Genomic DNA, 12,747 nt, shown 5'->3' with positions numbered 1-12,747 from the left:
GTGCACAGTATAATTTGCCCAATTTATATCGTGCACAGGGGCGCGCATTGCATTTTGCGCCCTGGTGCAAACCGACGTCGTTTTGGTTTTTTTTTTTTTTTTCGGAAATCTGCTTCCTGTGTGGATGTTAATTTTCTTTTAAAAAAATCTCATGTTTCAAAAATGTACATAATTGTATACTAGAATGCACATAATTGCATAACAAAATACACATACATTTTTTGAAAACATAATACACGTAATCTAACATAATACATAATACACATAAACTCTTAACATAATACACTTAAATTCCTTGTTTCGGATGTACATAATTGTATAAAAAATGTACATAATTATATAAACAAATGTACATAATTGTATACCATAATGTACATAATCGCAGCAACTTTCAACATAACTTAACAAAATGACGTCGTTTTGGGAGACGCGGGGCGCATAATGCTGTATGCGCTATGTTGCAGGGTATAACGATTGCACACTAACCAAGCTGATTAACATAAATATCAATATAATTTTAAATTTTAAATATGAATATGATTAGTATAGGTACACTACCGATTTGTAACTTTGGAAGGGATCGAGGCAAGCCCCTAAATTTATTACTAAAATGGTTCGTCGACTATTGTGAAAATTACCAATTTGGTTCTTGACAATTTTTTGTGCCCAATTAAGTCCCTCGACTTTGAAAATGTTAACCAATTTGGTCCTTTTTTTATTTTGCCGTTAGACATTCGTTAACTCGGGACCAAATTAGTAATTTTGTTATTGTCAATGGAACATTTCGGTCATCACAAGCACCATTTTTTCCAAAAATTAATTACTGAGTGAGACTTTGAAATCAATATATTGTACGCTCAAAACGGATAATGAGAAATTGATTTTTTAAGTAGACCCGCTTTTGTCCCACATTGATTTGGGAAGTAGATTTGCAGCACCATATATACAAGACTCTTTTAGAAAGAGTTTAAATTGTATAGCGTTCGTAGACGTTGTCTCTCGCACGCCATCATGGGCATGAATGCCATCCAGAAACCTTAATTTTGATCTATGGGTCGGCGGATAGTTAGCTAGCTTTCGAAACTTCAAAATCCTTTCTTGAAAGAACACTAAAGTTGTAATCCATTTATCTTGGGAGACTCTAAAGTTGTAATCCATCTATCTTGGGAAACTAACGCTATAACGCTCGTAGCACTCTCAGGAGGTAGCGAGTTGGTTTTAAGGAGAGTGTGTGATACACACGACTTGAATTTCTTCTCCTTCTCATTCTTTTGATTTACTAGTGCGTTTATACTATCTAAAATTGGAAACCCTCTTTTCGTTTTTATTTATTTTGCATAAATAAATTCGAACCCTTTGGTTTTGTACCAAATTTTGCGATTCGAATTATTTTAGCTAAAATTATAAATCCCTGTTTTTGTTGATATATATATTATTTATTTAAATTTATGGACTTACTTCCACCTACAGTTGTAACTAAGGTGAAAATAAAGGATCATATCGTCTAGGATTTGTGTAGCCTATGAATTATATATATATATATATATATATATATATATATATATATATATATATATATATATATATATATATATATATATACATACATAAACTCATTTTAAAAGGAAAATAATTTTTTTTGTAAGTATAAACAAAATCCTCCTACTTCATTTTTTCGCCCAAACTTTTGTAGTAAAGTTTATTTGGTTAGTAAATGTTAAATGGAAATTAATTAAAATCTATTAATTGGTAATATTGCATAATTGGTAATAATATGTATGGTATTATATTCTATAATATAATTGATAATATTATTGTTTAAGTATAATAAACCCTATGTAATAATGTAATATTAAAATAAAATTACAATAATAATGTTGGTCCTGGTAGGGTCGAAAGAGAGTATAGAGGGGGCGGGAGGGGGGGGGGGTGGTGAATAGACTCTGCTCGAATTTTGAAAATAATTCCTTTTTCGGAAGTTATGCGCAGCGGAAAAATGTATTTTTGTTTTAGATTAAACTTTGCACAATTTAGTTACGAAAAAACTTAGGGTTTGGCAGTATGAATGCAATGTCAAATAGATAGGTAAACGAAAGTAAGGAGAGAGTGAGAGAGAGATTTTTATAGTGGTTCGGCTATTAACAAAGTCTACTCCACTCTTCTTCCACAACACGTAAAAGGGTTTGCTCTATTACTCCTAGTACAAACTAAACAAGCTAGCATCCTTGATCACTAAGCCGGACAACTAATGTGTAGGTTTTTCAAATCCTCGAGTTTACTCCGCCTCTATCAACGTCGTCTTCAGAGTTGAGGGTTGGAAAGTATTGATGATGTTTTCCAACGTGTGAAACCTTGACTTGATAAGCTTGAATCTTCGATTATAAAATGCAAGCCTTCCTTGTGTTGTGAGAGGTTGAAGTCTAGATAAACTCTTAAAAATAACCTTCACAACAACACACTGGTTTGAAAGCTTTTTGGATAGCACTTGTTAACAAAGCTTTTGTAGATGAAGATTGAGTGAAAACCAGCATCTTCTTTAGTTGTGAAGAGGGGTATTTATAGGTGAGGGAAAATTCATCCTTTGGAGGGCGATGAAAATTCGAACCTATTATCCAACGTGTAATAACCACGGGATATGAAGCATTTAATTCGGCTGTACTGTGTAGCCGTTGATGGCAAAACTGATTTGTCCTTTTGTCTTTTTTCACTGACAAAGGTACCGATCATTTAATGCTTCTTGGTATTTGTGAATTTCATTCCTAGGACTCCTTTTGTCTTGGATGATTGCCCAGCTGTGAGACATAGACAAACATTCTTCTTGTTTACGTGTAGAAATTGTCTATTCAAGTCTGACTTAGACTTTCTGTCTCTAGATCGAAAGATTGTCCTTATCTTTCGTCTTACTTTTAAGTCAAATGATCTTTCTTATCATTTGACATTTACACGAGAGTTAGACCCTTCCATGTTTCGGTCTAAGTTGTTCTTTCGGTCTTCTCTTGATCTTCTCTTGATCTTCTTTTTTTCTTGTAGATCAGACCTAATTGACTAAATACAACTCTGATTTGTGTAGATATGCTACTAAGCACGAATCACATGGTGAGTTGTGACTACTTTCGTTTAACACAAAAGATGCAAAATAACGAGAGTTAAAAGAGGGGTCTACTTTTCCTAGTAACTTTGGTATCATCAAAATATAAATACATCTGTTACTAACAATTAAAGCCTATGTATTTAATGCATATTTTATTATAGAATATAATACCATACATAATATTACCAATTGTGCAATATTACCAATTAATAGATTTTAGTTAATTTACATTTTACATTTCTTTACCAAATAAGCTTCATTAATTATTTGGGCGGGAAAATAAAATAGGAGGATTTTGATATATATATATATATATATATATATATATAGATACATATTTATTGGTAAAAGAATTAATAAAGCTTAATATATATATATATAATTAATTTCTTTTTATTACTCTAATGATAATCCCTCATTAATTAGGAAATCTTAAATTTAGAGTCCAACATTGGTTTGAATAGCAATTCGCAATGAGGAGGAGAGGGAGAATACAATTTTCCTTTAAATACAACTCTAGCTATTTTGAGACGGTCTTCTTGAAACCCCTAAAACTCCTCCAAACACTCAATTCCAGCTTCTGAATCACGACAAGTCTCTCTTTGTAATGACCATAACGCAAGAAGATAATATGCCCAACATTTCCCGTTTAAGTAGAAGAGAATGTGAATAACACAATGCATTGTGAAAGGATTACATAATTTAGGAAAATCATGAAATGGCTTTTCACAAATACACGAATGCATTTAAAATTAAAAAAAGGAACTTATCCAACTGTAGGATTCATCTGATTAAAAGGCCGTGTTAAGATGCGTACTAATCAAACATGTAATATGAACCAAACTGCGACAATAATATATTATTCTTGAGACAAAAACCACAACTTATATATATATATTTTACTTGTAAGACTAGGAATGTATCCTAAAACAAACAAAAATATTTGAAAAGATTTGAAATACAATTTTTAAGAGTAGAACATAATTCATATATTTAAATGTCATTAATTCAATTTTTGTTAACACTCCCTTCTCCGAAGTCGTGACATACACTCTTCGTTGTGCAGTTTATCTCTAATGTGTAATTTGCATTCAATTACAAAGGAATAAAATTTAATTGCTGAATTTACTCAATATACACCCTCAAATAATGAATCTATAAATTTCTTTCGTCACCAAAAAAATAAAAAATTAATGCAATAGTTAAAGTTAGGACAAAAAAAGGAAACTAGTAGGGTCACAAAATATAAATATTTGCAACTAAATGTAAATTTAAAAATCATTTATATGAACCTTAAAAAAATCATATAATACTCCAATAGCACACGACTCACGCACATTAAGCACAAAACTCAAGCACATTAAGCATAAAACTCATGCACTTTAAAGTTTCTACAACAACTCACATTAAGTACACACTCACGCACATTAAGCACAAAACTCACGCACATTACGCACAAAACTCACGCACATATCAAAATTCCTCTAGATTGTCCACTTTAGCACAGCTGGGGGTTGTCGCTCCCCCTGAAGATAACAATCTTCTAAGCCTACGCATCCCAATTTTAGGCAGAGACTTAGTGAACATATATGCAAGATTGTTCAGTGGGGCAAACATTCTCAACAAAAATTTTACAACTCTTCTAAAGTTCATGTGTGTAGAAGGACTTAGGTGCAACATGTTTTGTAAGGTTCCCCTTAACAAAACTATTACTTGCTTGTGCAACACAATCTTATTTGTCCTCATATGGGACATTGGGGGTAAAAATATAACATAACCAGTTTTGGACTTGGCATCAAAGGGATCAAATAAAAGAACCAGTGCTCAAGTAGCCCATCAAGACCACATATGGGTTTCTCACATAAACGTCAAAACACTACAAGAAAAATGCACATAGACAACGGTTAATAACCGTTGTCGTAGGGGTATAATTTCTGTTGTTGAAGCCGGTGTTGTTGTAAGTCCCGCGCATAGACAACGGTTTTTTAACCGTTGTCTATTCTAGAAACAACAACGGTTTTTTAACCGTTGTCTATTAAGTGTTGTTGAAGCCGGTGTTGTCTTAAGTCACGCACATAGACAACGGTTAATAACCGTTGTCTTTTCTAGAAACAACAACGGTTTTTTAACCGTTGTCTATTAAGTGTTGTTGAAGTCGGTGTTGTTGTATGTCACGCACATAGACAACGGTTAATAACCGTTGTCTTTTCTAGAAACAACAACGGTTTTTTAACCGTTGTCTATTAAGTGTTGTTGAAGCTGGTGTTGTTGTAAGTCACGCACATAGACAACGGTTAATAACCGTTGTCTTTTCTAGAAACGACAACGGTTTTTTAACTGTTGTCTATTAAGTGTTGTTGAAACCGGTGTTGTTAAACGTCACGCATATAGACAACGGTTAATAACCGTTGTCTTTTCTAGAAACGACAACGGTTTTTTAACCGTTGTCTATTAAGTGTTGTTGAAACCGGTGTTGTTAAAAGTCACGAACATAGACAACGGTTTTAAACCGTTGTCGTTTCTTCCAAAGACAACGGTTTTTGACCCGTTGTCAATTCAATGTTGTTGAAACCGGTGTTGTTAAAAGTGATGCACATAGACAACGGTTTTTAACTGTTGTCTTTTCTTTAAAAGACAACAGTTATAAACTGTTGTCTATTGTGTGTTATTGAAATCGCTGTTGTTAAAAGTCACACCCATAAACTGTTGTCTTTTGTAGAAAAGACAACAGTCTCAAACTGTTGTCTTTTGTAAAAAAGACAACAGTTTCAAACTGTTGTCTATTGTAAAATAGACAACTTTTAACCGTTGTCTCAACCCGTTTTTAACCTGCTTAAATTTCAATTATATAAAAAAAAAAACAATTTATCCATTCACCATGGCCAAGTGTAGTTACATTGCACAAGCTAAGCAAGGTTCATAATAACAAGTCTAAATACTGAGCATGACCAATTCTAATCAAATCATCATCCAAGTCATAATACTACAAAAAACAATTCCGATCCACAAACCAAGTCTAAATGATCACAACGTCAAATCATACCTACTCTATATAACTTGATAGAATATCGGCCCATTCTGAACGCACCAGATCAATAACCGCTTTGTCATAATCAACTTGTTGGAACTACATGTATTGATATCCGGGTGATAATATCCATACACAACTCCTGGAGCACAAGGAGAATAGTTAACAAGAATTGATATCCGGGTGATAATATCCATATGAGTAGTTGATGAGCTGGCTTGTTTAGATGACAATCTGACTATAATAGGAACTGTGGCTAACGCAAGACTTGGCAATTTTGATTCCATACAAATCACAAAGATGCCAGCTAAAGATGTTGTGCCTCCTAGGTGATAAAATAAGTTTCTATACAAATGAGGCAGTTAAGGTGCAAAGCCAGAAGATAGATTGATAAGAAAGCAAAAACTGAATAACACAACTTACTTGTGTTGTCCTTTGTAACAAGAGACTTGTCATGGAGGTTTCCTTCTCCATTTTGAACTTAAGCTTGTATTTAAAGCACAATAGTGAATGTTTTTGTAAAGTTTTAATACAAGAGTTACAAGAGTTTGCAAAGAATAATTACATAAGTTAGAAATTTAACTTTTAATACAAGAGTTTGCAAAGTTCACTAGTATTTATACCTTAAAGCTTCCCCCTTTTCACTAGCTACTTACTCCTCTTGGCATTCAAGCACAATAGTGAATGTTTTTCTGTCCTGGCATAATACTCGAGTTATCAGAATTCATGTGTGCTTATATATATAAAAAAAAAAAAAAACATATAACTAGTAATTGCTAAGACTAGAGATGACATAGGTAATAAATGCAAAGCATGTTAACAATCAAGTGAATCAACAACATTAAAAACATATGGATAATAAAACTCTCCTTACATGTTTTTGAAGTTTCTTCAGCTTGGTATTGAGTTCTTCTAACACCTTGGTATGTCTGTCATCTTCTCTTAACTGAAAGGACCCTGATAAATAAGTACACTCTCTTCTTACCTGTAAGATCATGAATAGAATTTTCACATCAAGCTTGGGCATGAGAGCTCGTCACAGTTTTAGACTAAGTATTTCTCACAAAACTTTCCACTTTGGACTATCCCAATAAGATTGATATCTAGTAAACATTTGTTTGTCGCAATAACTTGAGCCAAACAGACACTAAATGATCCAGTTTTAGTGAACTTAATTAATTAAATATTTTTTGTTCAATCATCTCAAAGGGTAATTTATGCATTTATGCATATAACGTAATACTCAAAATTTTAAAATTTACAAATTTCTCCCCATGGAGTGAAATGGCAAAACCCGAGGCTGAAAAGTAGTAATTCAAGTTGAAGTGGTTTAAAAAACTAAATATAAAAAATACCTCATTCTCAAGCTGGAGACAAGCAATTTTTTCTGTCAGCTGTGAGTGCTTTACAGAGTATTTTACAGTGGGATCCAAATATGTGTAGCTAATCAAAAGATGGTAGCATAAGCCACCAATCAATAACCACGCAGATCCTAGATTTCGCATAAAATCTACAATATAGAGAGCAAATAAAAGAAAGAACATTAGTTCTAATGAAATGAAGCACCAGCCATGACCACTAAAAAGAACGTATTATCAATTGAAGATTTTAAATTAAGCCTGACCAAAAAAATGTATTTACCACTTGATAAACAAGGGAGATAAAGGAAACGCAGCAATGGCTTAATTAAGGGACTGATCAATTTTTTAAAATGTTCATGTTTCGAGGACTTAAGGAGGGAAATCATGACCGTCACATCATTTTCCTGAAACATAGAAGAAGCATGTTGGAGTTATAAGTGGATAATTGCTAAGGATATTGTGGTTATAAATCAAGAGTTTGATAAATAAGTTTATGTTTTTCACTAGAATAACAATAGTCAAAATCACAATATTGCCCTTAACATAGAATTCTATAAGAATGGATACCGACATACCGTAATCATCTTCCATGAATTACAAGGAAAGAGATACTTGATTTCACTGTACTTGTCATCTTCAAATGAACTTTGGTGAGCACTTACAATCTAGAATCACAGGGAACAGGAATTAAGATGTCATTATAATAGTTACAAAGAGAGAAAGGTGGTATTCAGTCCAACTGAAGGGAGAAAAACCTGTTGGAAAAGGAACCGAGCAGTAGATAAAAGGAATTCAGTTATGCAAACATCCATAGAACCATGCCAAAGGTGGTGTGAAGAAGCTCTATCTACTAATTAGTTCGAGTATTGACACAATATCAACATATTTATCAATGAATTTACACATTTTTAGCATTCCATATGTTTAATTCACCAGGTTACAGAAATACAAAACAGATACATACAACTGCATACCTTTCTCCCAGCAATTTTGCAAACACACAGCTGTAATTTACTAATTTATTAAAATTTTTGTAAGTGTTTGGCCAACTCTATCCTGATTGGTTCAGGATTCTGGATAATCCATCATTTTCACCATGTTCCCAAACACATATTCTTAGCTTAACCAGCCTTACCATCGAATTACAGAGGTAAAAAACTAAAATCACTAAATGATTTTATTTGAAAGAATATGCATAAATTCACAAAATTCACCAAAAGTTACTTTAAAAAATTTTACAAGAGCAACAAAAGCAAAAAAGATGAAAGTTTTAAGCTTACTTCGTCGATTGTGAGTGGCAGGGTGGAGTGATGAAGAAATATGGGCACAAACCGGCCGATTTCCAACTCCGCCGCCACCTCCTCTATCCCTCAGTCGCTAGTTCCGTTGTAGATAGAATAAAAGGAGTAGATCTGAGCGTACTCCCACAACAGCAGCAGATATGAGCGTAGACTCCCACAACAACAACATATCTGAGCACGAAACTCTGAACTGAGAAATAAAAATAGAGAGAAACCTCTGACCGAATCCATTCCAGCAAACAATCTCTCACCGCTGATTGTCCACTCTTGAGCTCCGGCCGAAACATCATCGGCTTTGCTATAGAAACCGACGTTTATGGCCGCTGCTTCCGCATAGAACGCGACCGCGTGCTTTGGGGACTACATCCTCAGAGATTAAAGGCTGAGCAAGAAATTAAAGATCTGAGATTTTGTTTAAATGAGAGTAGAAGGTTTTTGGGTGAGATTAGAGAAGAATCAAGAGAGATGCTAAGGGAAGACTGAGCCGCAGAAAGGAGAGGGCGAAAATGGATAATATTTGGATGAATTTCATAGCTTATTCTCGGCAGAGAGCACTGACTGAGGAGATGGAAAAGTTGCAATGGAGTGTTAGGGAGAAATTGTTTGGGAGGGAATTTTTTCCGCTAATTGTAGGCGTGTGAATTTCTTTTTTTTTTTTTTGTTTGGGAGGGAAACAAAAAAAAAATAAAAAGAATGAAGATATATATATATATATATATATATATATATATATATATATATATATATATATATATATATATATATATATATATATATATATATATATATATATATATATATATGAAGAAGAAGATATATATTTTTATATCTACTATCTACTATACTAATAAGAGCCTAAAAAAGTTAGGTCTATAACGAGTATAAAAAATGTTCGTCAAATTATTGAACTCTATGTTAATAATTATAAAATTCTATGTTCATAATTTTTGAACTTCATATTCACAATTACAGACTTCTATGTTTATAATTATAAAACTTTATGTTCATAATTTTTGAATTTCATATTCACAATTATTGAACTCTATGTTCACAATTACAGAACTTTATGTTCATAATTATAAAACTCTATGCTCATAATTTTTGAACTTCATATTCACAATTATTGAACTCCATATTCACAATTACAGAACTCTATGTTCATAATTATAAAACTCTATATTCATAATTTTTGAATTTCATATTCACAATTATTGAACTCTATGTTCACAATTACAGAATTCTATGTTCATAATTTTTGAATTTCATATTCAACATTTATTGAACTATATGTTCACAATTGCAGAACACTATGTTCATAATTATAAAACTCTATGTTCATAATTTTTTAACTCTATATTCACAATTATGACAGTTTAGGAATCGTGTCCACCTTCCAAGTGACTGGGTTAAGAATTTAGATGTTAGGCATTATAGATTTGAAGTCTGAATTTTAATTTTTAATTGTTAAAAGGTTAATTCTATTCCTATAGAGTTAACTCGTCGAACAAGAAGGAAAGATACCAGGTGCGACAGCAGCGATCTCGGTGGCCAGAGCCCTGGGCATCACAAGGAGCTTTTGGTGAATAATTTTATATTTAAATATGAACGAAAATATAACTATTAAATTAACTTTTGAATTATATTCTTTCTTTGTTAAATTTTTATGCAATATATTTGGACAAAAAATTTTAATTACATTTTTATTCTTGTTAACACTCAGGATATAATAGCTAAAACATAAGGTGTAACAATTTAGTATATAAGAGTTAGTGTGGTTTGGTAGATTTAACTTTGTTTGTTATGTTAAAGGTCTTGGGTTTTATCCTTTGTGGTGGCATCCTTAATCTATTTTATACAATCATTGTCTTGGTTTTCAAAGACAACACATAAGCAAATTGGTTATATTATAGATGTTGCACTTGAGTATATAAGTGTTGGTGTGGCTTGGTGGGTTTAGTTTAGTTTATTATGTTAGAGGTTTTGAGTTTTATTCTTCCTAGGGGGATCCTTCAATTATTTTCTAAAATTGTTGTTTTGGTTTTCACAAACAACACAGAAGCAACCCAGTTATATATCAAATGTTGCACATTTAAACATAAGAGTTTGTGTTGCTTAGTTGGTTAGACCTTATTTGTTAATTTTGAGGTCAAAGGTTCGACTTTTGTTATTAACATCCTTGTTTTTATTTTAATTTATACAACTGTTAAATAATGATGCGCAAAGACAACGGTTTTTATAACTGTTGTCTTTGTAGTGTTGTGTATTCAAATACGCTTAAAGACAACATATCAAAGACAACGGTTAAATAAAACCGTTGTCTTAAACAAATAAAGAACGCGCAACGACAACGGTTATATAAAACCGTTGTCGTTGTAGTGTTGTGTATTCAAGTGCTATTAAAGACAACACATAAATGACAACGGTTAAATAAAACCGTTGTCTTTTAAAAAATAATAATGCGCAAAGACAACGGTTTTAAAAAACCGTTGTCTTTGTAGTGTTGTGTATTCTAGTGCGCTTAAAGACAACACACCAATGACAACGGTTAAATAAAACCGTTGTCTTTTTTAAAAGAAGAGCACACAAAGACAACGGTTTTAAACAACCGTTGTCTTTCTAGTGTTGTGTATTCTAATGCGCTTAAAGACAACACACCAATGACAACGGTTAAAAAAACCGTTGTCTTTTAAAAAAAAAAAACGCACATAGACAACAGTTTTAAAAAATCGTTGTCGTTGTGGTGTTGTCTTTTCACAAAATGCACAAAGACAACACACTTATAACAACGGTTAAGTAAAAACCGTTGTCTTTGACAAAAGTGTTGCATCAAAGACAACGGTTTTGGACCAAACTGTTGTCTTTTATACAAAAGACAACACTTTTCTTAAAAACTGTTGTCTTTCTAGTGTTGTCTATGTGCATTTTTCTTGTAGTGAAAACTTTGTACCTCGAAGGTGCTGGAGGATATGTTAAAATACCATTCCAATTTTCATTGTAGGGGGGAACACTAAATGTTGCTAGCAATTTCATCGCAAATTCAATATCAGGCCTGATGCGATTTTGGAACTAGTTCAATAATAGTGCTCCAATAGTAATGAAGTAATGGACTTCCAGTCCCTAAATATCTTCATTATAATCTTCATGTCTAAATGGTCATTTATCTACTTCAAGAGATTATTGGGCAACCGTTTGTGTAATAAGTAAATACTACTTGTCTATATAAAACATCTTCAAGATATTTTTCAAGTAGGCTAACTGGTGTATAAAACTTCTTCGGCGGAGAAGCCGTTAACCTCCCTAAGAACAACTTTGTCGAGGTCATTCATACCCTTACACACCTCCATTGCTTTCTTCTCGCTACTAGTACCAGCCATCATATCACACAGTAAGTCTCTTACTTTCTACTCCTCTCTTAATAAGCACACCACCTTATGCGATATCTCTCGTTTCGTTGGGGGATAACGGAATCTTTTCCTTTTTATTTTTAGTAGTGCACAGAGGGTAGTGGCGTACCCTCATGCAGTGTACGGAGGCAGCTGGCAGTATGAGCAACGGATCATGCACTCTCTTTCATCTGACGTGGCCCCCAATCGAATATAGGTCTGCATGGATTTTGTGTATGCTCAAGGAGACCGTTTGTCACAACTTTCAAACAAAAATATATATATATTAGTAAGGTTGTCCATTTATTTCAGACTTAGAAATTATATATACTTATTACTTTGACAATGTGTTTTTTTTTTTTTTTGTTAGACCACGAAATATCCTGAGCAGGTCCTAACATTCAATCGTTATACCGTGCACCAAGGCACACATAGCAGTGTGCGCCCCGTCCCTCCCAAAACTACATTATTTAGTTAAGTTGTGTGGGTAATTAACTTGACAAAAATTTATGTGTATTCAGTTATAAAATTCTGTGTTTACAGGTATAAAATTATGTAATTTTGAAACAGGGGATTTTTATCC

The 12,747-nt window shown here is 32.9% G+C and overlaps 1 protein-coding gene across 7 annotated transcripts; it reads right to left on the bottom strand.

Annotated features, from left to right (window-relative positions):
• Nucleotides 1-6,149: 6,149 nt before the first annotated feature.
• On the bottom strand, nt 6,150-9,369 carry LOC109156496. 7 transcript variants are annotated; one of them, XR_002050032.1, is made up of 8 exons: nt 8,761-9,369; nt 8,056-8,145; nt 7,761-7,884; nt 7,475-7,629; nt 6,994-7,104; nt 6,743-6,816; nt 6,543-6,605; nt 6,150-6,261 (listed from the first exon to the last, which is right to left on the bottom strand). XR_002050032.1 is itself a non-coding variant. In XM_019304347.1 (7 exons), the coding sequence occupies exons 2-6, from the start codon at nt 8,062-8,064 to the stop codon at nt 6,772-6,774; spliced, it is 444 nt and encodes a 147-aa protein (XP_019159892.1). In that variant the 5' UTR covers nt 8,065-8,145; nt 8,761-9,369; the 3' UTR covers nt 6,286-6,605; nt 6,743-6,771. The 7 variants fall into 7 exon arrangements, 5 of the variants coding, with proteins under 5 accessions (XP_019159892.1, XP_019159894.1, XP_019159891.1 ...); XR_002050031.1 differs by having other exon boundaries at nt 6,543-6,816; XM_019304347.1 differs by lacking the exon at nt 6,150-6,261 and having other exon boundaries at nt 6,286-6,605.
• Nucleotides 9,370-12,747: the final 3,378 nt, after the last annotated feature.

The sequence above is a fragment of the Ipomoea nil genome, unplaced genomic scaffold (assembly GCF_001879475.1).
Source record: "Ipomoea nil cultivar Tokyo-kokei standard unplaced genomic scaffold, Asagao_1.1 scaffold2733, whole genome shotgun sequence".
Taxonomy (NCBI): domain Eukaryota; kingdom Viridiplantae; phylum Streptophyta; class Magnoliopsida; order Solanales; family Convolvulaceae; genus Ipomoea; species Ipomoea nil.
The sequence above is the reverse complement of the archived record's forward strand: the minus strand, read 5'-3'. Positions and strand labels throughout refer to the sequence as shown.

Excerpts from the sequence above, each read along its gene's own strand:
- LOC109156496 (XM_019304345.1), bottom strand. Across the intron at positions 7,105-7,474 it reads GTCTCCAGCTTGAGAATGAG|GTAAGAAGAGAGTGTACTTA; the intron begins GTATTTTTTATA and ends ATGATCTTACAG. Across the intron at positions 6,817-6,993 it reads TGAAGAAACTTCAAAAACAT|GACAGAAAAACATTCACTAT; the intron begins GTAAGGAGAGTT and ends GTATTATGCCAG.